The 25,802-nt window shown below is 42.4% G+C and overlaps 1 protein-coding gene across 2 annotated transcripts in view; it reads right to left on the reverse strand.

Annotated features, from left to right (window-relative positions):
- The window catches only part of LOC118235453 (connector enhancer of kinase suppressor of ras 2-like), a 57,120-nt gene extending 31,924 nt beyond the window's left edge, over positions 1–25,196 (reverse strand). For both annotated transcript variants that reach the window (XM_035432849.1, XM_035432848.1), the window contains exons 1-3: positions 24,262–25,196; positions 7,417–7,580; positions 4,894–5,096 (exon numbers count right to left, since the gene is read on the reverse strand). In XM_035432849.1, coding sequence (XP_035288740.1) covers positions 4,894–5,096; positions 7,417–7,580; positions 24,262–24,325 — 431 coding nt within the window. In that variant the 5' untranslated portion in view covers positions 24,326–25,196. The remainder of the gene's footprint in view (positions 1–4,893; positions 5,097–7,416; positions 7,581–24,261) is intronic.
- Between the last annotated feature and the right edge of the window lie 606 nt (positions 25,197–25,802).

The following is a 25,802-nucleotide window of genomic DNA, read 5'->3' on the forward strand; positions in this document are numbered from 1 at the left end:
CTCTATGTCCAGAAATGGAAGTCATAACACTTTCACTAAGCCATTTAGCAGTGATGTGTTAGCAAGAAATTCAAGAAAGCAAGAAAAAGAAGTTTAAAAATTCATTAGTAATATGTGTTGTATCTAGATCATCAGTGGCAAAGGTTTGAAATACACCCACATCACGGTTACATATCCCACACAAATTCAGGTTTCACATGAGAAGACAGCAAGTATGTGCTTTTAAAGATAATATAGCACGAGCATTCTACAGCAATCTGCAGTCTGTTGTCATTCCACAGTTCATCTCTCTCCAGTTTCTCCCTTGTAGCCATTCAACTGTGCCTCAGTACCACTCTGCTTATTTACAGCTGCATTAACCATTACGCTCTCATATCTGTCATTCTTTCTCTCATTCTCCCAGTTAATGAATCTCACTGTAAATTGCTGGCCCACATTACACAGCAAGTTTTGCTCTTTGGAATAAATATCCCGGGAGTTAAAATCAACTCAACCTGAGTGTACATGCGTGACCAGAATAGAACAGACTCTAGCCCAGAGTTGAACTAACTGTTTCCTAGCAGTTGAACTTTTAAATCTCTCCAAGTGTTGAAATCGAACATTCCTCACGGGGGAATCAAAATATTACTTCCATGCAGACCTTCTTCACACACTCAGACCGACAGGCAATTTAAAGTCTCCAATTAGGCGAACCTGCTCGTCTTTGAACTGCGGGAGGAAACTAGGGCATCGAGGGGAAACCAGAGAGAACACACAAACTCCACACAGAGAGGCCCTGGCTTGGCTTCAAACCTGAGACCTGCATGCTGTGGGGCAACAGTGCTACCCACTGCACCACTGTGCCGCTGCTCATGTCAATAAAGCTGTCCTCCTCACGAAGTAATACACCGCAAAGGACGAAGCCTCAACACAAGCAGAAATCAAAGTCCTTCACATTTTTTGTCAAACTCCTGATTTTTGATTTTAGGCTGGTGCAAATAGCTTGAGCGTGTTCTCTGTTTTAGACAAAACTGGAAATCTAGTAAACAGCCAACAAATTAATATAACTATCGACCAGAATGAATCATCAGATTTAAGTCAAGCATAATGCAGATATGATTCATATTCTACAAAATTACCCACCCCTTTATCCGTTATAAGATCAGTGATAGCCAGTCAGTTTGTGTATGATTTATCTTCATATCCCTAATATAAACAGAGAAAAAAATGACAAGCCTCAATTGTCCATCATTACAGATTTTGTTTGCACACACATTTATGTGTGTATATGCATGCATATTTGTGTGTACGGTATGTCTGTGTTTATAGCAGGATGACAGAGAAAGCTCCGATGTGAAAAGACATGACTGATTACAGAGCCTTTTTCTGTGTGATTGCCACTACGTGGACAGCTCAACATGTGCGTGCCAGAACCTGTCTTCATTGAACACAGATAAACCCAATGATTGGAATTACATAGATCACAGCCCCACAGGTCTGTAGAAGGAAGGGTCTTGACATAGTTCCCTAAGCTCCCAATGTAGTGACAATATTGTGCAACACGAGACCATATGCAGGACAAACAAAGAGCAAGAGAAATTCAGGATGGGAAAGTTCTTTACATAATATCCAGTTTACCCAGAGCACCTTACAATGATACACGGCCTCTTCTTAACTCAAACCACTGACACACTGCCTGTCTGCGATAAAGCACTGACACACTGTCTCTGTCTGAGGTACAGCACTGACAGACTGCCTGTCTGCGATAAAGCACGGACGCACTGCCTCTGTCTGTGGTACAGCACGGACGCACTGCCTCTGTCTGTGGTACAGCACTGACACACTGTCTCTGTCTGTGGTACAGCACTGACACACTGGTTCTGTCTGCAGTACAGCACTGACACACTGCTTCTGTCTGAGGTACAGCACTGATACACTGCCTCTGTCTGCAGTACAGCACTGACACACTGCCTCTGTCTGCAGTACAGCACGGACACACTGCCTCTGTCTGAGGTACAGCACTGATACACTGCCTGTCTGCGATAAAGCACTGACACACTGCCTCTGTCTGAGGTACAGCACTGACACACTGCCTGTCTGCGATAAAGCACTGACACACTGTCTCTGTCTGTGGTACAGCACTGACACACTGGTTCTGTCTGCAGTACAGCACTAACACACTGCCTCTGTCTGTGGTACAGCACTGACACACTACCTCTGTCTGAGGTACTGCACTGACACACTGCCTCTGTCTGAGGTACAGCACTGACACACTGCCTCTGTCTGTGGTACAGCACTGACACACTGCCTCTGTCTGAGGTACAGAACTGACACGCTGCCTCTGTCTGTGGTACAGCCCTGACACACTGCCTCTGTCTGTGGTACAGCACTGACACACTGACTGTGAAGTTAAAAGTAGCTTGTTAAAAAGGAACTTGCTTCTCGATTTAAAAAGTAGAATCAGAAAAATCTCACAAATGCCCAAACATCTGATCTGCACAAGCTGACCTGGGGCTCATTTCATGAATGTTGCAAGGATTGACTTTTTTGGAGGGGTTCACATAGAAATAGCAATTGCAAGCCACAAACATACGTCGCGAAGCACGTTCCTGTAGGCAATCAGTAAATCATTCCTGCATCATTTTTCTTTCACATAACATTTTGCATTTGGGTGTTACATTGCTCTATGTGGACTCATCACGAGTGTCAGGAGCCAAGATAGGAAGGCGTATACAGAGGTGGGGGGAAACTTGGCGCTCAGATTGAACTGAAATTATATGTAATATAAAAATGTCTTTTTAAATATTTATTTTATTTGATCTATTAGGTCTCCCGAGGAGGCCTAACATAGCCCACAATTTATAGCAATATTAGGTGTTTTGCTAGTTGAAATATTCAAATGAAGCCTCTTTCAAATCTTTTAAAACACTTTTTTAGGGCTTGTATCTGTGGGGTGAATTTTATTGCACATCAGGCAATTTTACTTGTTACCACCTTTTATCATTTTTATTATGTTATTTGAATCTTTTTAATATTTGTTGTGTTATTACAGTGAGCTCCATATCATTTGGAGACATATTTTTCTTTGATTTGGATCTGTGCTCCACAATTTTATAGTTGTAATCAAACAATTCACATGTGGTTAAAGTGCAGATCCTCAGCTTTCATTAAAGGGTATATTATACATTTCGGTTTCACACTGTAGAAATTACAGCACTTTTTATACATAGTCCTTCCATTTCAGGACACCATAATGTTTGGGACAAAAGGCTTCACGAATGTTTTTGATTAGTCAGGTGTGTTCAGTTGCTTCCTTGCCACAGGCATATGAGAAATATCAGTATCTAGTCTTGAGTCTCAACTTTTGATCGCCTTTGCAGTCTGCTATTGGCCTTAGTCAACAAGCGGAGCAGAGCCAACAGAAGTCAAGGAAGCAATTATGTGGCTGAGAAATAAGAAAAACCTGTCAAAAAGGCTTACCAAAATCAATTGTTTGAAACATCATTAAGAAGAAAGAGAGCACTGGTGAGCTCAGTAATCGCAAAAGGGGAAAAACAAGTTTTCAAAAGTATGCTTTACAGTACATACACATCCTCTAAACTAAATCCAGTTAGGGTACTTAAGTGCACTTTACACTTTGCTTTATAGAATTCAACTTAGATCACAATTCAAAAATACTTAAGGTATACGACTTTGGGATATAAAGTTCAGAAGTAATTCATAAATGGTATACTTCCGATATAATTTCAAGTATACTTAAAATGGGACAATTTAGTTTTATAAAGTACTTTAAAATATACTTAAAATACACTTAAAAATAAACTTGATGTACTTAAGTATACTTAAAAAAACATTTTGGTCACACTATAAAGTGTCTCTCATAAAGGCTTTATATAGCATATATAATGCCATCGTAAACATGACATAATGGCTTCATAAATGTAATATGTCATGCTGTGGCAATCTGCATCTTTTGAGCAACTCATTACTTCCTAAGTAATCAAAAGGGTACAATCACAGAACATATTTTTGGAGCGTGCCTCTGTCTCCATAAAGTGAAAGGAAATGACATACTTTTGAGGAAAGCTTTCGGTACGTGAGAGGTCTGTTGTTGTGACACTTTTAGTTGTAATTTAAAGTGATGCATTTTCATGAACTGTTTTTGACAGGATATTGTGATCTGCAAGTGAAAATCCTCGCAAATCACTTAGGTGAAACGAGGCCCTAATTGTTTGGTACAGCGATGTATCAGTAGGAATTTTATTAGAAATTTCACATACATTCTCGCATCTTGTGCACGAGAAAGCTGCACTATTTAATGACACAACAGATGTCCTTGTTATCACACAAATGCCAGCACTCCTGTCAGCAGCAGATTTCAAAGCATTTCAAAGTCCATACTGCCAGCTTACTGGATTAAAAGAGTGAGTCACAAACCCAATATGGATGAGTGCTCATCAGAGAGCTCCTGGTTTCATTACAGAGGAAGGCTAGCAGCACCTGGGGTTCTGTTATCTGACACTGCTGTGCCAGATTCTCTTTGAGTTGAGCCACCCATAATTGTTTCTGATAAACTCTACAAACAAACTACAACAAAAAACAACATTAATTTCCCACACAGTCTAGATTGACTCTGTAACTGGACTATTAGTCATGAACAAGGTTATCAGTGCCCTGATAGCATTTAAAGGGCATCGCCCACGGTGAGTTGAGTTGTTGGTAATTGATCATGAGTGCAATCTAGGAGGGAGATGCATTGTTAGTCGTGCGCGACACATATTTTTTTCTCCGTTGTTAAGGGGAAATGCAAAGACGATGTCAGAAGAATGTAGGGGCACGAGCAAGGGGATTTGAGGTGTGGAGTTGAGAGAGTATAGAGTTAGCATTTAGAGAGTAGCACTTTGCAAGCCTAACCTATCCAGCCATGCCAGAAGGCTTTTGGCTGCACCGATGAGGTCCACTACCGACGTGAGGAAGTCATTAGGCAGTTTGCGCGAGGTCCGGCCTTCGTAATGTCCGCTCCGCCGGCGACCTGTGATGAAGTTCTGCAGGTTCTTAGCCGAGGCATTGAGTCTGTGCGACAGCGTCTTCAAGTTCTCCGTCTCCAAGCCATAATTCTACAGAACACACAGAACAGACTATCAGGACCCAAAAAGGAACGAGGGATTAAAATTGCACAAAGCTTCCAAATTAAGTTGGCATTATCCTCCCATCTCTCATCGTCAGGGAACAGGTTGCGCGATAAATTAAACAGCTCAGGTAAATAAAGTGTCCAGGTTTTGCAGAGTGTCATCTGGTGGAGTCTGTCACTCAGTGCCAGTCGTATTCCCAATCTGTTATCAAAGGATTGCTTATTTTCAGAGATATAGAGCCGGCCTGGCATTAAACATAGTTTGTAACCAGTGATATAAAAATAATTTTAATAAACAGAAAATTGTATTTACTTAAATATGAATCACCCAACTTACAATATATGGATCTGATAATATGAATTCATAAATCCATTCAGCCTACATTGTTTTTGTTTTTATACTGCTATTTCCCATAAAGGTCTCATTTTTCCAATTCAGTTACATGTAGAACAGTCTTTGTTCATACCAGAGTTCAGAAAGGACACACCCAATGTTACAAAGAATTACAAAGTTTAAAAAAAGAAGAGTCATTTACACAGAAAATGTTTGGGAAGATGGGCCGCATAATGTCCAGTCAGCTAATGCCTCTTCCTAGAGACAAAAGCTGCATTTCCACCAAAAGTACCCGGAACTTTAGTCCCAGGAACTACTTTTCAAGGAACTAAAATGTTCCTTCAGCCCATGGTTGTCTGCGTTTCCACCGCGGTCTAAAGTCCCGCGAAGATTAGGCAAATTAGCCCACTGACGTATGAAAAAGCGACGTTGTCGTCGGTCCATCTGTCCTATGATTTCTTCTGTAACCCCATACTACCACCGAAGTACCCTACATTATTTTCTAATAACCTGGACAGCCAGGAGGGGTTTATTCCACTTATATACAACGGGTTACCAACAATGACTACATATGGTTACTTTTGTATTTATTGATTTTTATCGATTTAATCACCTGGAATTGAAATATTCTTCTGCAGCCGTTTGGGCATATTTTACCGTTGTCAAGCAAAACTGTCGTTGGTAGTTGAACTTGGACCGTTGTTATGCAACAAATAGGATATAACAGGCCAATAGTCAGATTGTAACTGTTTTATATATCCTCTCAAACACATTCGTTATGTTTTTATGCGAACATTCACTTTCATGTCTTGACATCCGAGGCGACAGAATGCATTCACATTTCCAATATAACTGGCAACAACAGCAGAAAACATGCACGTTGTAAACAATTTGCTGTTTGATTACTTTCTCATCGTCAATTCCATATAGGCTAATCGCAAGATGACAAGAATAGAACGAAAACTCGGACTTGCATGAAAATTTTAATTAGCAGTGGTACAGCCACCGTTTGCTTTCCTTCGAAGTTACTGCTAGCCGAGCAGCGAAGTGTGCCCTCCAGATGCGAACCATGCACCATAAATTAGTCCATAGTCTTCCTGGTCTTTTTGTGGAATTGAAGAATGGCAGAGTAAAATTACGGCAGTCTGAAAAAGCTAAAGGGACGATTACTAGAATTAACCTGTTATTTTACCATGACAAAAAGTGCGGAAGGTGATTTCCAGTTTGCTTTTACTGTATCACCAATGTGAATTACGCAGAACTACCACATACCTCACATAACTGTATCAAACGTTTTGAGTCAATTACAATGGGCTAACAAAGAAAATCCGGAAGAAAATATTCAGCAACCAAATTAATCCGTTTGAATGTTTTGGTAGGTAATATCCTGTCCCAGCACGAATGCTTAGCATTTTATAAAACGAATACTAAAGCAAGAAAAGAACAGAAGAGCACACGTTATAATTCTAAGACGTTGGCAGGCTATAACCAAAACTAGGCTACTGCGCCGCATAACATACAAGTTTGATTTGAAGTTATTATGAAAATAAAATCGGTTTGCGGCTGCATATTTTTAAACATGGCGGTTGAAATAAAACACTGCAAGTAGTCGACCAATCAGAAATTTTCAGCGCTTGCGCCCCACCCCAAAGGTTCTGGTACTTTCGGAAAGTACTACCCCCCGAGCAGGAACTTTTTTGGGGGTAAAATAAAGCCCCCGGAACTAAATTTAGACACTAGTTCCTGCGGTCGAAACGCACTGAGTTCCTCAAAAGGTTCCTAGTTCCGGGGTAAAGTTCCTGCGGTGGAAACGCGGCTAAAGGCCCACTATCCACAGATCCAGACCCAGAGCAGCTCTCTTTAGCCAGCCTGACTTATGAGACACCTACAGACCCCATCATGCTCCCCACAGACTCTGTCTGGGAGATGGCAGCTCCACTCTCCAGGCAGACCTGACAGTAACTGGACCCACCAGAGCACAAAGCAGGTCCACTGCCTCCAGGATGAGCTCTTGGTGTCCAATACGGGACACGCCCAAGTCTTCCAGCTCCTGGTGGGTGATCCTCAGCAGCTGGTCTCCTCCGACTTTCTCCCGCTCAAAGTTCTGGATGTACTGTTGAAGACAGTCATCCAGCCCTGGGGCAGATAAAGTGATAGAGAGAAAGAGAAAGAGAAAGACTTGAAACTCTGAGACTTGGATATTCCTTTACTGAGTCATAAAAAAAGGAAATTAATTTTAATAAAAGATTAAGAAATATGATACATTCACCAACCACCACACAAATGGAACGTAATCACAGAACATCATAACCATCTGAGAGACAACCCAGTCTCCCATCATGGTAAATGTATTTTGTAGACCCCACCTATCGGCCACATAAATAGTAACCCCAATACACCATGATTTAAAAAACACTTCCACATTGTTAATAAATGTGTAGAAAACATGCTTAACCCTATGGTACAGAAGCAACCACCCTAAGAATGCTTACTAAATCATTCTATGCAGAATTATGTTCCCTGTTCACCCAGTGAACCAGATTACAGTTTAGTTTTCCTGAGAAAAAAATTCATAAGCAAAACATTGTATCTTCTTTGGAAGGAATATTGTATCCAAAAAAAAAATCCCAGATGTCAAAGTGGGAAAGCATCATGACTTTCCAGTCTTAATTAAGACTATAGCTTCAATCACAAAAGAAATAATTATTGCACCCTGTTGTACTGATAGTGTCTTACCAACATCTTTGATGAATAATCCCTGTCAGCTTTTCTTAGTTCTGTTCAGAATTCAGATAACTTCAATTTTCTGGGCAAACAGAAGCTTGACATTCAAGATGTTGTTTGCAATCTGCGTCTGGCCCCCTTCCGTTTATTATCTACAGTGCCGTGAATAAGTACTTGACCCCTTCCTGATTACCTGTATTATTGCACATCTGTCGCACTGAATAGTTTCAGATCTTTAGACAAAATGTACTATTAGACAAAGGGAACCTGAGTAAACACAAAACACATATTTTAAATTATTATTTCATTTATTTAATTTAAACACCCATATCATGCATGTGAAAAAGTAATTGCCCCCTTAGTTACTCAATCAACCAATTAACCAAATTTAATTGATAATTAGATTCAGCTGACTAAACACAGCTAGGCTGGATTGCAGCCAGCCCCGTTGAATCTAAACCTCATTCATTTTGAACCTTACTATATATAGTGAAGTAGTGAACCACAAAGTTTCTACAAGCGCACTTTGCCACAATCAAAGGAAACCATGGCTGTGTTAAATCAGCTGAATCTAATTATCAGTTAAATTTGGTTAACTGGTTGATTTGGTAGCCAAGGGAGCAACTACTTTTTTACATGGGAAATATGGGAGTTTGATAACTTTTTTCATTAAATAAATGAAGTAATAATTTTAAAAAAGTTATTTGTCTATACTCACTTTCCCTTTGTCTAATATTACATTTTGTTCAAAGAAACATTCTGTGTGACAAATATGCAATATAGTGGAAATCAGGAAGAGGGCAAATACTTTTTCAAGGCACTATATCTGGGAAATAGAGTAAATGTTTGACCTTCATTCTCCCTCAAGGGGTCGCAGACTCTTGGACAGGCCTTTCTTCTGTACCGATTACAACATTGTGATACTCTCACAGTGCCTAAATTAGAATTATGAATTGGCCGAATAACTCCTCCATGTGCATGTGGCAGCACAATGTATAAAACCATTGTTGACAACAGGGAAACCTCATAACAACATACTAGCTGTTTTTGGAAATGTGTTTTATGTATCACCTAATGTAAGCAACTGTGCATTTTTCTATTTTTGAATTGATGAGAAAACTGAACACATGCAGCGGGCATAATTCTAACACTAATCAACCTAAATCTTTGCGGTAAATGATTAGCTAATTACAGATTAGTGAGCTGTCATTACATACAGTTTCATCAGCCACATTCAAGAAGCGCAAACTCCTTCAATTGTCATTGCTGTGCAAAAAAAAGCAGATGTGCTTATCGGAACAGTTTACAATATAGGAGAAACAGAAGTACATTGGCTTGATTCATTATTGCCAGAACTAGCTAAAAAAGTTTCCAGATTTGTAAGTAAACATGCAAAATCACTAAAGCATGAGTACAAATTTTCTATGCTAACCAAGAACCAAAATGCAGTCGAAATACATACGCACATCTTTTCTCTAAAAAGAGAAAAATAATTTTTTTCTCCAGAAATATAATTAGATATGACACATTTTCATCAATTATCCTTAAGTGCAACCTATTACCCTTAGGCGTAATCTATTACTGCAAACAGTCATATATAGGATATAATAGAAAGTTTATTGTAGCTCAGGAGCCAGAGAATGTAAAAGGCTCCTTGTCCTCATTTTAAATCCAGCAGCACCAAGGACAGCTCCCCTGTTCTCTATGAACTAGAAGTGTGTGCTAAAGTGATGAATGTGGCCAGATGTGCATATATGCATACACATGCATGCATGGACTGTGTGTGTGTATGTGCGTGTATATGCGTGTGTGGCCATGTGAATGCATGCCCACATGCATGCCTGAACATGCATGAACCTTTGCCAGATTTCTAGAAAGATTTTTGAGATAAACATAGCAGCATTGATTGGGCATATACACTAATAAAAAATAGTGGACAGGGCAACAGGAAGGAAATAAAGCAGAAATGAGAGAGAAAGAGAGGAAGAGGGATACACAGACAGAGAGTGAGAGCGCAACAGACACTCACTGAGACAGAAAGAGAGGGAGAAAGAGAATGAGAGAGAGAGAGAGAGAGAGAAAGAGAGAGAGAGAGAGAGAGAGAGAGAGAGAGCCGTCTCTAAGCAGGCAGTGGTGCAGTGACAGCTTTGGCACACAGCTGTGCAAATACCATCAGTCACTGTCTCTGCCAGTGTCTCACCCCACAGGCTTGGGGGCCGCATGTCTACAAGAACACACACACACACACACACACACCCTCAAAGCCAGACAGTGGCAGTTGTCACAGAAACACACACCCGCTGACCTGGCTTGGCATTCTCAGAGAATTGTGGAGCTATTTGCAGTGCCTACTGTAGCCATGGAAATGCGCAGCCCTTCCCTATTTGGAAGGCGAGGAAGAGGTATGGTCAGGGAGAACACAGAACACCTATGTTGCAACAGGACCTTGTGGCCATCATTTTAATAGAACAGGAGATACACCAGTTCACTGGAACACTGGCTCTGCTTGCATTTGGAGGATGTCTTTTACATTTAAGTCTGTTCCCTGACTTCATTGACAATATTACATTTAAATTTAAAATGCTGTATTAGAATGACATGTATTACAAAACATTTTTCCAAAGCTCATAGACTGCAGTTTTCAAAAAATAGAACTGTTAAAAGAAAACAGCAATATCAAAAACAATACAAAGATAATGCTAGTAATGTAAAGTAGTAACAAGTAATAGCAATAAGAAAAGTAAAATGGATTGTTATTAGTTGGGTTTAAGGGCCACTGCTGTCTCTGTATGCAGCTGCATATTTTGCTGTCAAATTTGTCTTTTATCTTTCATCTAATCTTTGGTGCTTCAGGCATGGTTGAAAAGTATTGTCAAAATATATATATATTTTTTTAAGTATTCATCATGTTTGAGTGCAGCTTTAGCACAATGTTCTGTCACTCCATCTCAGCTCCCAAGAGACCAAAGCTTAAAAAAAACCAGTCTTTGATAAAAGGCAGCTCTACAAGTCTCCTTTGTCCCCCTCTACAGTCTTCTTTTCCCTCCCATATAGTGTCCACCTCTCCTCTCACTCCTCTTAACTGCAGTCAGGTAATCCTGTAAAACAGGAGCATTTCGGAAGAACAATATGAATGAAGCCAAATGTTGCAGAGCAATATAGAAAGATGCCCGTGGCTTTCCATTCGACCCAAGGCATAGCTGTATTTGAAATGTACATCATTCACTGATATGGGAACTAATTTCACCAGTGTCATCTTTCTGACCCATGAGAAGTACAGACCACACCATTCCCCTTTTAGACAGGACGCAAGATGTCCACTATTACCAAAAGTGGTGCTGAAGGGACCTGTTGAAGAAGCACTATGTATATGTTCAAAAACAAAGAAAAGATAAACAAACACTCACTCATGACTGCGCCAACACACACTCTCTCGCATACACTCACGCACAAACGCGTACAAATACAAAATGAATGTCCTGAGGGGACAAGTCAGCACAACAGAACACAATGAAGCATACGCAGAGAGGATTACAGAGCCCAGAAATCCTCCCCCGGGGGACTGTAAACAAACAGAGTACTCTGTGATGATAAGAGTATTAATTGGTTGTTAATTAGGCTGCAGAGGGTGAGTCATGGTGGCAATAGTACTCCGTTTCCCCAGGGAGAGATGTACAGCACTTCTATCGGTATAATTCATCACTGTCAGATGCAGGACACATGTAGAACAGACACACTCTCTCTTAGCCTGTGTGCTCACACACACACACACACACACACACACACACACACACACACACACACAGTCAGAGAAGAGTATTTGTATGTTTAGATGGATGTTTATAGCCTCCCTATCACCACACTGAGGGACATGTACATTTTAAACACTTAAAACCCTAAGTTCGGCTTCATGATTAGCTGACTACAAACCAGAAACTAGCAATCCTTAGCCTTTCAGGAGGAAAACCGCCACCAGACTGTATGTTTGCATAGCCATTGAGGAAAAATGAAAAGGAAACAGGATGATCAAACAGAGCAGCATAAGAGTAGGAAGAGTCCTCCCTCTCTCCATTTCTGTTTATAACCAGAGATGTCCATGTCAAACAGAAAAGCCAGAGAAATATGGCAGGCTGACAGGCAGGCTGGAAGCCTTATTATGCCACACATACCCCTCCAGAAAATGTCAATAACAGCCCTGGAGAGAGCCGTGAGAAAGGAGCCTGTCTCTGAAACCTGTTCCAGGGAAGGGGGGCCCCTGCCGGGGTACCCGTTCATCTGAAAGGCCGCTGCGTCGTGGATCCGGCTCCACAGGACACAAGGTCTGCTGAGAGGTTCTGAAAGGCCCACAGCTGGCATCGCCGTCATGGAAGTCCTCAGGGCACTCAGCACTCATGCAGTTTCAGGATGCTGACCCTCTCACTTTCATTTGGGTTAATTCCTGTGTGTGTAAGTGTGTGTGTGTGTGTGTGGGTCAGTGTGTGAACATGTATATGCCTCTGCACGTGTGAGCAGGTGAGTGTTAGAGTGTTAGTGTGTCAGCATGTGCCTTTGCCTGTATGTCTCTGCACATGTATGTTTGTGTGTGTGTATTTGCCAGACTTCTATGTGTGATGGTGTTATAGATGATGCAATCACTAGCAGCAGGTCTGGCTGGCTTTAATCGGGTGTGACTGCAGGCACTGTGGGTTAAACTCGCTACGGTGACAAATTCAGCCACAAACAGGGCTACTCTGACTTAGTCTAAGAACACAGCCAGGGTAGTTCGCTCTTATACCCTGTCATACAGAAACAGAGACTGCAGAGGAAAAGGAGGGAGTGAGTGGGAGGATAAGATAAACGTTATTAATGGGCCTATAAAATAACTCACTGACCATAACGCAAATCAAGCATAATTGGTAGGTAAAAGATCAGTCTTGTAGCTGTATGAATAAGCAACATGCAGAATCTTCCCTGCAGAGTACTGTCATAAAGCAATGAAATACATCAATTTACAATCTCATACCACCACATAGTCCTGCTGTTATAAATCCAGTATAAAGCTCCAGACTTAGCACCTCTGGGATATTACCATGAGAACACCCTAAAAATTCATTGGAATTACGGATATGCTCCTGAACAAAATGTTAGCCGGCACTACCCCCACACCAGCCCCTTAACCCCATTCCCGCTTTATGTAGATGGGACGAGCTGAACAACCAGCACATACCTGTGAAAGAGGCATGAAATCCCACACGGCAGCTTCCTAGAATAGTCATTGTACCCCTGGACCCCCAATCAAGACCCCCTACATAGATGCATAAAGGAGGGATTACACTCTCCTAACTGGGTGGGTGAAGTGGGGGAGTGGGACTTTCTCTCTCCATCAACTCTCCCCTACCAAATCAACAATATTTATCTCTAAAATCAGTACTATCAGTACCTGCAACACAAAGCTGTGTGTAAGAGTGCATGTGTGTACACATTGTTGTATATGCCTGTGTATGCGTCTGTGTGTTTGTGTGTGTGTGTGTGGGTGAGCGTGACCGTGTGTGTGAGCTTGTGTGAGCATGGATGCGGCTGTGTGTGTGTGTGTGTGTGTGTGTGTGTGAGCGTGTGTGTCCGTGAGTGTGTGTGAGCATGTGTGCGTGTGTGTGGGTCTTCAGCTTCAGAGCTGTGCTTCCACATGGTGACTCTTTGAGGCCAAACGGTTGTGAAAGCCCTCCATGGGGCAATGAGCCCTCCGGCTCAGTTAATCCTCCACCCTTGGATGCTTCCTGTTTAATCTGGACACCCTCCCGGATCACAGACCACAGTCTCCCTCTGACCCCACCACCAATTCTGATCCTCTCAGCCTTACCCCTCTTTACAGAGTCAGCCCAAGAAACTGTTCAATAACAACAACTGTGCATCTGACCAAAGACCATATCCAATACCAGTAGGTGTACACATGACCCAAGACTATATCCAACACCAGCAGGTGTGCATCTGGCTCAAGACCATATCCAACACCAATACGTGTGCACCTGACCCCAGAAAATGATACAGTGTAAATGTATGTCCTGACCCAGCAACCCCCTCTGCCTCCAAATACCCGATTATGCCACCATTTTAAATGTTCCATGCTGCTGTCTGAACACCTGACTTCTGACCCAGTAAACTGTTATATACCAGTGTCAATTCACCTGGAGGGGAAAAGTCACAGTACCTGCAGGAGGAAGTCAGCACTCAGCACTGCTCTGGGCACAGTCCTTTGAGTTCATGACGTCCACACTGGAGACAAAGCTAGGACTGTTATATAACACCACACTACCACCAGAGTGACTTGATTAATACATCGTAGAGACATCTCTTTTAATCATCAAAGAGATCAACCTGAGTCACACGCCAACACTCTTCCTCCACATTTTTATTCCATCACTCCACTCCTCCTCTCCTGTGCCCTGGCATTTCTCTGCTGGCTTGTTCCTCTCTCCGCCAACACACAGTGCCTCAACCATGAAGCATATCTGTAAGACATATCAACTACCTGCAGCAAGTTTTCTTGCTCCCAGTTCCCACTTCCCTGGTCTTGGACAGTGAAGCCACCCATGTGCCCCAGGAGATCAAGGAGCATGAGGGACGAGACAATGAGTAACAGGAAAAACCAAGGGAGGAAGAGAGGCATTCTGGGAAGGTCACAGGGTTTCTAGTCTTCTGTAGTTTTGTTTCGCCTCCAGACTCCCTCAAGGTAAGTTGCCAAACCGCATGTTAATTACAGCAAGTTGCCAGGCCTTTGGAAGTAAAGCTACATGTGGGAGAAAATCTCTCTGCATCGTTCAATGCCCAGTTTGTCCCACTGAGCCACAGGGACCCCTTTTAGGAATCCACACTGAGGCAGATAGAAAGTTGATGAGTACACCCCATCAGAAGATCAGAACTGAATTTAGGCCTTGAAAGAGTTGGAGCCCAATACTGAACTGAAGGATCTGACTCACTGAAGTAGAGTTTACAACTATCAGAAAGGCTGTACATTAAATGATATTTAAAATAATCAAACCAATTTTCTGTCCCTTATTTTTCAGAACAGGTAACAGTACTTTAATGTCTGTAGTGAACTGTGTTCCCAGTGGGCCTCTACTGACCTTCCGGTGGGTTTTTTCTCATGTTCTCGTGTTTGTCCAGCGCATCTTTGCTGTACTGAGTCTGGTCAGAGGCTATGTGGTGCTTTTTTTTCTGAGACTGCATTGGGCTGTGTCTGTATCTGAGCGCGCTGTTCTGAAGACCTGCTGCTAGGCAGCACGACGCATCTCCCGGCTGACTCACAGCACTCCCTCCCACTGACAGCATATTGAAACATTTTTTTACAGGAATCTGCCGGACAGAGAACCCACTCAGAGGCAGGGCCAAGCCACACTCTCACACCAAACAGAGGAAGAAAGAAGAGTGTGAGGACCGGAGGGAAAATATGAGTGACAGGAGGGCCAGAATGCAAGGGACTGGAGGGAAAGAAGAAAAAAGACAAAGCTAAATTCTATGGCCTGGATTAGATCAGTAACTGTCATTAACTACTATGACTCAGAAATAAATGCGTTTTTTTTAATTAAAATACATTATTTGGCAAGTTCCATTTGGTGTTTGCCGAAGTGATTATGTGGAGAGAAAAAATGACACCTGTTTTTCATTTTGATTAATAAATGGTGACTCAATCACCATTATCACAAAATAACACAATCTACACACACAACTGTTTTGTGTAGTCTCATTATAACTTCTCACACTGAAACCAGTGTGACACTACAGAAGTCCCCTACCCACGTCTGCAGGAGACCTCAGTCAAGCAGTTACATGACGCTGTGTTGAATGTTTATACACCCGCTCCAGCAGATCTGCATTATGGGATACATAAGGGCTTGCTGGGATTGTTGAGTGTGTATACTCAGCTCCTAAGGAATGAGTACAAACTGCAGCACTGGCCACAGGGCAAGAGGTATCTGCAGGGCTGCAGTGACAGCTGGTGCATGTGACACATGGAGCCAATTTATGGAGGAGCATTTCATATGTGGAATACCTCTGGACATTTGCACCAATGCCACACCCCGGCACCTGTTCTCAGGGTGCGTGTACACAGGCGAGCATCTTTGAAGCACCCTAGCAACAGGCTCGCCCAATATGTTCACCCCCGAAAGGGAACCAGTCGGCCAAAAGACCTGGGCAGCGAGCACTCCGAAGCACAAATGCACGATTATAGGCCTGATTTCATGTGTGTATGTGCACCCGTGCATGCGCATGTGAAGGCTTGTATGTGTGTGGCTGACAGCGCAGAACACTGGATACTGTGTTTTTTTCTTTCCCTCCACTGTCACGTTTTTGCAGTACAAGTCATACAAGCTGAAAGCTCAGCAGAAAATCAGCATCCGCCCTCCATGTCATTAGGTTAGCCACATCTTGCAGCATTATATAATAGACTTCTGCTTGATAAATGGAAAAGCAATGTGCAGCTTGGGTGGGTATTGCCTGTGTAATGAGTCTCAGCTCCTGGACTTAATTCTTACATTTGACCCAGGGCGATGGAGAGCATCTATTTTATTAGTCTGAGCAGCGTTTGATCAGTAACAAAACCCAATTACCTCCCGAGAGTTCTGGCTCCAGGATCAGTGCGGGCTCTGAAGTGATCCCATTGGATCACAGTGATTCGCCGAATAGCCAGCGCGGCTACCGTCACTGAGATCCAGCATGGCGTGTGATTGAGCAATCCAGAGCGCAATTTCATCTGGGGCCGAGGCCAGGGATTAAATTCATGCACATGCTACACGTGACATGTGACAAATGGCGTGGCCTGAAGCACAAGGGCCATGCAGCAATGTGCCTCGACCACTGATCACAGTCTCCGAGGTCATATGCCTCTCTCTTGGTCGCCTGAATCCCCTCTGGGTTGAAGCCTGTGGCATTAGGAAACACCAAACCAAAACACTGCCTGTATTCTGAGAATGGGAGCAGGTGGAAACGTAGCATAATGTATAGGCCCTGGCTTGGTACCCTTGCGCATGTTACTTAACCCCAATTGCTTCAGAAAATATCCAGCTGTATAAATCAATTGTACGTATAGAATGTAAGTCTCTCTGGATAAGAGCATCTGCTAAATGGCCAAAATTTAAATTAAAAAGTACACTTGGAATGAAAGCGCCATTGACAGTATTATTATGTCTTGCTCCTCTGAATGACAATTGTAACATACTGAAACTCGCTTGCGTAGAGCACTGTGTAGCGCATCTCCCACTGGACTGCCTAATGAATTCAGGACTATGGGAAGGCTGGAAACCTGATAAATTTACAAGCGCACAGTAAAATGTCCAGTGTTAAATCAACTGTTAGAGCACATAAGGTCCTGCTCTGGCCCAGAGTAGGACCATACGTACTCTGATAAGAGTTTAACTCTGGACATTTTACTGTGCAGGGGATAGACTAACATGAAATGCAACACATCTCTCAACAAGAAACATGACTCTATACAGGCAGTAAAGAGGAAGCCACACCATTTAGCTAAATCATTAAACAATAATGTATACATAGCACTGAATTCGTACAAACGGAACTGAAGAAAAAGAAACACTACAATTACCATTTTTGGTTCATAATGTTATAGATGACAGCTCACATACAAAACATAACATCGACACAAAACACACAAGAACATAAATGTGTGTCCATGTATGAACAAGCTTGTATGTACATAACATATAGAGTTAAGTGCAGCACATTGTTAAATACAATACAGTCCAAAGGAGCAATATATAAAACAGAAAGGAAACTATATTCCTAAGACAATGTGGCTAGTCAATGCGACAGTACAACCAACGTTGTGCAAAGGTGTTGCGTTGATCTGCTGATCCAAACAGCCTCAGAATAACTTGTTTTCACATAGCGCTGCATACGCCTCCACGTGGAAATAGACACGGCGCTGGACTAACAAACGCAGTGCTTAAAATAAAAGGCGTAGCACTGAACTCCCGTACATGCGGTGCTACGTTACGTCACAGACAGATGGGTGGGAGAGGTGGCACTGTGGCGCGTGTCAGAGTGCGAGGTGGCTGATCGCCTTGTGACTCGTCACTCGGACATTCTGGGAAGAGACTGGCTTTACCACGTCTGCGGCTCACTGTTCACCGATCGTAAACTTCAGAACACGCGGGAGGACTCGGCCCTCCTCGCCTCTTGTATGTGACGCAACTATGGGGGCTGGTATCGAGACTGTGCAGCCAGCGGCAGCCGCCTACACTCTGTTCCTCCCTGTAACACGACACGACAGCCTTTTTTTTTTTTTTCAATAAAATCTTAACATAGTATCGGTTTGCAAGGGCTGTCTGAGCTGCGCGATGGCAGGCTTTATTTATGTGGCATTGGCCGCTTTCACATCTTAAGAGAGAAGTGATGGAAAAGAGGATTTTCTCATGATGTCACTCGAAGCGCAACTGTTATTAGTGGAAACCTAAACCTTTGCGCTTTTCACGAACTCCATTGGAGCAGAAAGATTAGGCTCAGCAGGTTGAGAACGAGAGAGAGACAGAGAGAAAGAGAGGGGGGCTTGAAGAAACTTGTAGGTAGGCTATTGAGAAAGGAGGCTTGAAGAAACTTTAAGGTATGGAAGAAATGTATTCAACAGACATTGAAGGTATGGAAGAAACACATTCACATTCATAGTCAGAAATCTAGAAATTGCATCTAAGGAAAAAAACAAAGCAGCACAGTCAATGTTGTCATTGGATAAAGTGAGAATATTGTAAACTCTACTGTAAACTTTGAAAAGCATTTCTAACACATACAACAGTGGAACAATGTACAAAATATAGTTACTGGGCACTGCAGTGCATTCCTGTATCCTGCTACACCTTTGGCACTCCCAGAAAACACCTCCACCCCCACCCTACCCCGCCTCCTTCCCCTGGGTGCTGGCCCCTTCACAGCCTTTTCTGTGGAGGGAAAAACTCCATGAATTTTAATAAGACCTCTTAAATCAACCAGATTCAGGGCATGACAAGATGGTTTGGGGAATAAATTTCCACTTCCATTAGCTCTGAGCCCTTGAAGAGGAGGTAGCGTTTAACACTCATTCAGAACAATGTAAGTAGCAGCACAGAAGCAGATCAGGAGCTGTACTATCCCTTGGGGAAACTCATCCCCCTCTTCTCACATCTATCTCTCCTTTATGTATGTCTCTATCGTTTCACTCTTTTTCTCTCTTTGATCCATCTTTATGCCCCTTAGTCCCTTCCATTCAGTATACATACATTACCAAAAGTATGTGGACACCTGAACATTACACCCATATGTACTTGTTGAGCATCTTAGTCCAAAACCATGGACATTAATATGGAGTTGGATCCCCCTTTGCTGCTGCAACAGCCTCCACTCTTCTGGGAAGGCTTTCCAGTAGATTCTGGAACATGGCTGCAGGGATTTGCTTCCGTTCAGCCACAAGAGCATTAGTGACATTGGGCACTGATGTCGGGCATAAGGCCTGGCTCGCATTTGGCATTCCAATTCATCTCAAAGGTGTTTGATGGGTAGAGGTCAGGGCTCTGTGCAGGCCAGTCAAGTTCTTCCCCACCAAACTTGGCAAACCATTATTTTATGGACCTAGCTTTGTGCATAGGGGCATTGTCATGCTGAAACAGGAAAGGGCCTTCCCCAAACTGTTGCTACAAAGTAGGAAGTGTGCAATTCTGTAGAACATCATGGATATCTTAGGCTTGTATATGATTGCTCAGTCATGGAAACCCATTTCATGAAGCTCTTGAAAAACAGTTCTTGTGCTGACGTTGTTTCCAGAGGTAGTTTGGAACTCTGTATTGAGTGCTGCGACCGAGGACAGATGATTTTTACGCACAACACGCTTCAGCACTCTGCGGTCCTATTCTGTGAGCTTCTGTGGCCTACTGCTTCGCAGCTGAGCTGCTGTTGCTCCTATACATTTCCACTTCACAATAACACCAATTCAAATTGACTGGGGCACCTCTAGCAGGGCAGAAATTTGACTAACTGACTTGGAAAGGTGGCATCGTAGTGCAACGTTGAAAGTCACTCAGCTCTTCAGTACGACCCATTCTAATGCAAATGTTTGTCAATGGAGATTGCATCGCGGTGTGCTTGATTTTATACACCTGTTAGCAGTGGGTGTGGCTGAAATAGCCAAAACCACTAATTAGAAGGGGTATTTACATACTTTTGGAAATGTAGTGTGTATTGAACATGGACACTTTTTGATCACAATTTTTTTTTAAATTAAACAGTATATGGAATACTGAACATGTGTGTAATACTTTAGAGGTGCTATTGGAGCGTAAGAAGACTCGCTTTCACACAGGAGATGTAATGTTTTGAATATATGTTTGAAGTGGGTAAATCCACATGCGCAACTCAACCAAGTGCATTTCCTGAAAAACACTACAGGCATAACTAAATTAACATATTAGACCTTCAGGATTAAACCCTCTTTGTGAGAGACTGGCAGGTTTGTTTATCCTCCAGTTTTACTGAGCAGAGGAGAGCAGGATCAAACACACGCACTTGCAGCAATGCATAAAACACAGAATAACATATGACTGATGCTGTGCACAAAGAAACAAGGCAGATTGTGTACGTGCGCACCCACATTACTGAAAAACCCCAGAGAGAGAGAGAGAGAGAGAAAGAGCGATAGATAGACTATTCTGCTCCTCTTTCACTGTCATTACTGCAATGACCACAATGGGCACTCACACAGGTGTGTGAGGTGGTGGATGAATGTGGTTGCATGGGTTTCATTGATTCTCTTACACTTCACTGACAGAAACTGACACATGGTTTGTAGTATCACCAGGAGCGCAACGTATCACTCTGAGGAGGCTGTCATTTAAATTTTTTTTTTTTTTTGGTGCACAACATCTAACGCTCAGCATTTCACAGACTGAAGCACAAATTAACCACAGATGTTTTAAATTAAAATGTTTTCTATTATCAAAAGTCACATAGCGGGGTCACAATGGCATCTGTTTCAAGCCTATGTAACCAGTGGAAGACCTGGTCATGTAGTGTACACCAGCGCATATGAGGATCATAGGATTATTTTCAAAATAATCTGAGATTACTGTAGAAACCATCATTATAATGATAATCAGAATTGTCTAATGCTTTTTTGGCACAACCACATTAGATGGACATAATCCCAGCATTGCAGTGTTCATGAGTGCTTGCAGTCTTACATGTGGGTGTTTTATGGAGAACAACTCTGCTACTTCATCATGGTTTAAAGCTGTACCTGAACACATGCTGAAGAACAATTTCACTTCCTGGTTTGTTCCCTCTTGCACTGTCAGTGAGCTCAAAATACACTTTTGCACTTGCAGTGTACATAAACATCTGTATGCTGCACTAGAGGGCTCCAGATCTCATTGCAGTTTGTTGTTCTATGAAACTGGTCACTCAAAAGCACTGTGGATCACACTAACTTGGCATGGCTCAGAAGCTTGTGCGAGAAGTGTTCCAGAAACATATTTTAACAGCAACAAGTTCCCACAAGATTGAATACAGACATTTTAATGCCACTGTGATAACAACCTGGAGACAAATAGGCTTGCATATTTTATTTGAATTGTTCTAAATTCTTTATGACCATACTAAAGTATAAATGAGTCAAATAGAGCCAAGTATAAAGAATGGGTGTATGGTAATATTGGGGTGGTATCAGTATCAATAGTCAATAATAGCTTCTCATGAACTTGGTCGATAAACTAAGATTATTGCTGATATGATGGATCAACAGTATGATGCAACATACATGCACCAGACAGAAAATGTATTTGATGCACGAACTGATGCTATAATTAAGTGAAAATGCCATGCTCATACAGTAGTCTAATCATAGCCATATTATTATTTATTATTTTTTATTTATTATTCAGCAAATTCACAAGCAAAGCTACATAGAGACTTGGTAGCGCTCTGCGTCATGATAAAGTAAGTGAGCTGAAGTATTCTGTGGAACTAATTCAATTTGTTGCATTGCTCCATTATGTCTGAACTCATTTACTCATGAATGTGGGAACTTGGTTGCAGTTACATAAAATAATGTTAGCAGTATTTTTACAAACAGTAGGTATTGGTATTGGCCAATATGACCAGGCAAATATTGATTATTGCTACTGCCCTCAGGGTTCCCTGTACCCCTATTACAGAGGGATCTACAACTTCTAGGGCTAGGAAATCTGGGCCCACAAATGCTACGAAGCGGGCAGAAAATTGGTCTGATCACCTGCAAGGAAACCAGGCCAAGTGTGTAGTGCCAATCCAGCCTTCTCAAGCTCATGTGTTTGGAACAGACCTACACACTAAATATTTGTGCAGCACAGGCAGAGAAGGCACTATCAAGCTAGTGCAACTACATTTTGCACACATGAAAGCTTTTACTCAGACAGATACGCATAAACAAAGTAAAAGGGCAGGGGGAACACTGCCTGCCTATTCCTGTAGGCCTGCCACCTTCCTGCCCTACAGGTTTATCACCTCCAGCAAAACAACACATTTCCTGATAATCAGTGTATTTGTGCATTCTGATGATCATGTATCTCTACACAAGCACGCAATTGTGAGAGATTTTCACCCTTCACACTTCTGAATCTCAGTGCCAATTGTAGATCTTTGCCAGGCATGCCACCCAGGACTTCAATGGCAAGGCAAGTAGAGAGAGAGCTCTCCCAACTTGGCAGAGAACAGAGGCCATTCATTCAAAATGGAGACACAGATGCAAAGATATACAGTAAGCGTACACTTTACTCCCCCGCTCCTGTTTAAAGCAGAACTTGTTTCCTGCATCAACTTTACTGTATAGTACATACTGTCATCTATGTGTTTCTGTCCAAACTCTGTGTGTGTGTGTGTGCATGTGCATGCATGTGCATCAGTACTCAAAAAAGTGTGTCGGCCTACTGGTAAGCAGAAATGTGTCTTGTCTTTCCATCTGTCCCTAGAACTGTGTTTGTCAATTCAGGTGTACCTGGGATATCCCTCACCAAAGATGGATCTCCACACACAGGTGACTATAACTCCTGATTTAACGACACACAGGTGTGCCGGAGTCATCCTGCATGTACAGTAAGTGAACTTCAGCCTTTCCCATTAATTGTCAATTTTTCCATTTCCTCCCCTTGGCACACATGCACATGTATTATAAATTCTGCTGTCGGGTATAATGTTTAATCAAGAAGCTAGCATTCCTAAATGTAAAAAGTGTGCCTATACACAAGGAGATTAACCAGGAGCTGCGACCACATACACATACAGTAGAACAAAACACCCACTCGGGAGTGTTGATTCACACTATAGCTAAACCCAACACCAAAATGTATATTATAAAGCTAAAATAACTCAGAAACCCACAAAAGTTAAGAGAGGAATTACATTTGTTCTTGATGAGTACAAGCCCAAATTTACGGCCATTGCCCTCGCAGTTATCCTGCCCATAAAATATGTGCATTGGTCAGAGCTTGTCTGGTAAGCGCTATTGTTCCACTGTTTGCATCATAACAGCGCACGTGAGGATACTCAACCAACGCACGTTTTACGCGATGAACTGAATCAAATTACAATGTTGCCTGTCACGTTATCAACAGATCGCTTCTTTAAACGACCACAGACGCAGTAAAAACATATAGTCGTGTATACGTATAAAGAATCTGCAAGCGAGGGGAATACAATTATGTGCAGCTGAACTGAGCAATAGCAGCGAGGACAATAATCGTTCAATTAAATATTCAACTGAATGCGTTCACGTGTTACGTGGATTCCCCCTCTATAGGCTACGCTATTTGTTGACAAATTAATTGATTACTAGATTTGCCAAGGTTAGTTAAACCACTATTTACGCTTGTGAATCCAGTATTGGTAGGCTAAACCTCGTTCGCATCAAGCTGCTTGTATATGTTATCTATTAGAAATCATTCCTATTCGGAATAGACCGAATGATGATACGCGGTAATCGAAATAAGCTACATGCAAAAAACACACCAAACCTGTTCCCCAATATAACAAATTGTATTAGCAGATGCTATTCACGACGCAAATATTTTAACTCGATTGCCCCCTTAATTTCTGCCATCCTTACCTTTCATCCAGTTCACCACTTGGCTTGGGGTCCATTTACTTACTGGTTCCATTACCAAAGCCATCGCAAGTTTGTGCTATTTTCACCAGGTACCAACGTAAATAGGGCGTTCAAATGCCAACAATCCTGTGTTGTTATAATTTAAGATGTCTTCTTTTAAAATAGTTTTGTTTTTCTTGCGCTGCTGATAGCTGGGCTATCCTTCACACCGTTCAGTGGTACGTTCCCTAAAAGGAGATTACACGCTAATATATCGCTTTGGCGGGCCTAATCGGTCTGTGCTAGAACTTGCGCATTCCTTCGTCTTTGGCTGTTATGTGCGCCTCGGTAACTCTATTATTTGTCATTCAAGGCAGTTTTCACTCCTTCCTTTATATCCCATTGTCTATTCTTATTTGTTTTGGGTCCTCATTTACATTTCCCTCAGAGGCCAAACTAAACTAAACCTATCTATTGATTTTTGCACACGTTTGTTTCGCACTGCACACCCTTCCTCCGGCTGTACATGCTTGTCCTGTAGTGCCGTTGCCAGTCTGTCACTGCTTGCCAACCGCGCTCTCTCACGCCTCATTCCCTCGCTCAGCTCCAGCCCCTCACTCGCCCTCACTCTGTTCTCTCCCTCAAGCCTGATTCCACTCGCTCTCTCCTCCATCAAGGGAACGCAGCCTAGCGGAAACGACTGATGCTGCGCCTATATCGTAATGCGTTTTCTCTTTCCCTATGTGTCTACAGGGATTGGAGTTGAATTCCTTTTAATAAGACCTATTAAAAGCATGCGATCTATACGCACAATGGGGCAGTCTGAAATTCTGTATTCCTTTTTTGTAAATTCTGTTCACATTGTAATCGTACTGAAATTAAATTGTATGCGGTCAAATATATAGGAATACCGAAAAATAATTTTCTGACAGGGAAATTTGTCATTTGGATGAATATGTCTGTATACAGAGACGAACATTTTAAGATCTGTGTAGTCTTCGTGCGCGCCTTGTTTGGGTGTATGTCTGCGCGTGTGTGGACCCAATGTACGTGTCTATGACGTTGAATGGTAAAAGCCTGAATCCTAAAAATTGAATTTTCGGGTCAGAAGTTTGCCCTAATGGCCGGTTTCAGAATCAGTCAGGCCCTCGGGGCTGTAGGTCAGCGCGCGAGATGAGGAGCCGACGCGCCCCCTTTCTTTGGTTATGCAGATTGCTGGAAGAACACAATAGTTCACCAGAGGAGACTGAACCGGCCGACCTCACATCATGGAGATTACTGTCTCAGTTCTTTAATAAGCGTCTACAATTCACTGATAGGACACTGAGCTCAGCGCCGTGAGTATTCTGAACACACAGGTGTACAAACAAGTTTACAAGAAAACAGAGGGCGAGTAAGTAGACTGTTAAGCAGGATGCATTTGACCACGATACATCCGCGAGCTGGTTTTACAAGTTGTCAATGACAAGCCTGAAGCGCACAGAAAAGGTGTCTGTCCTTAGAATGCTGTGCGTTTTACTCCACAGCATATCGCAGATAAAGTGTGAGTTACTTGGTCCCCA

The sequence above is a fragment of the Anguilla anguilla genome, chromosome 9, assembly GCF_013347855.1.
Source record: "Anguilla anguilla isolate fAngAng1 chromosome 9, fAngAng1.pri, whole genome shotgun sequence".
Classification (NCBI taxonomy): Eukaryota; Metazoa; Chordata; class Actinopteri; order Anguilliformes; family Anguillidae; genus Anguilla; species Anguilla anguilla.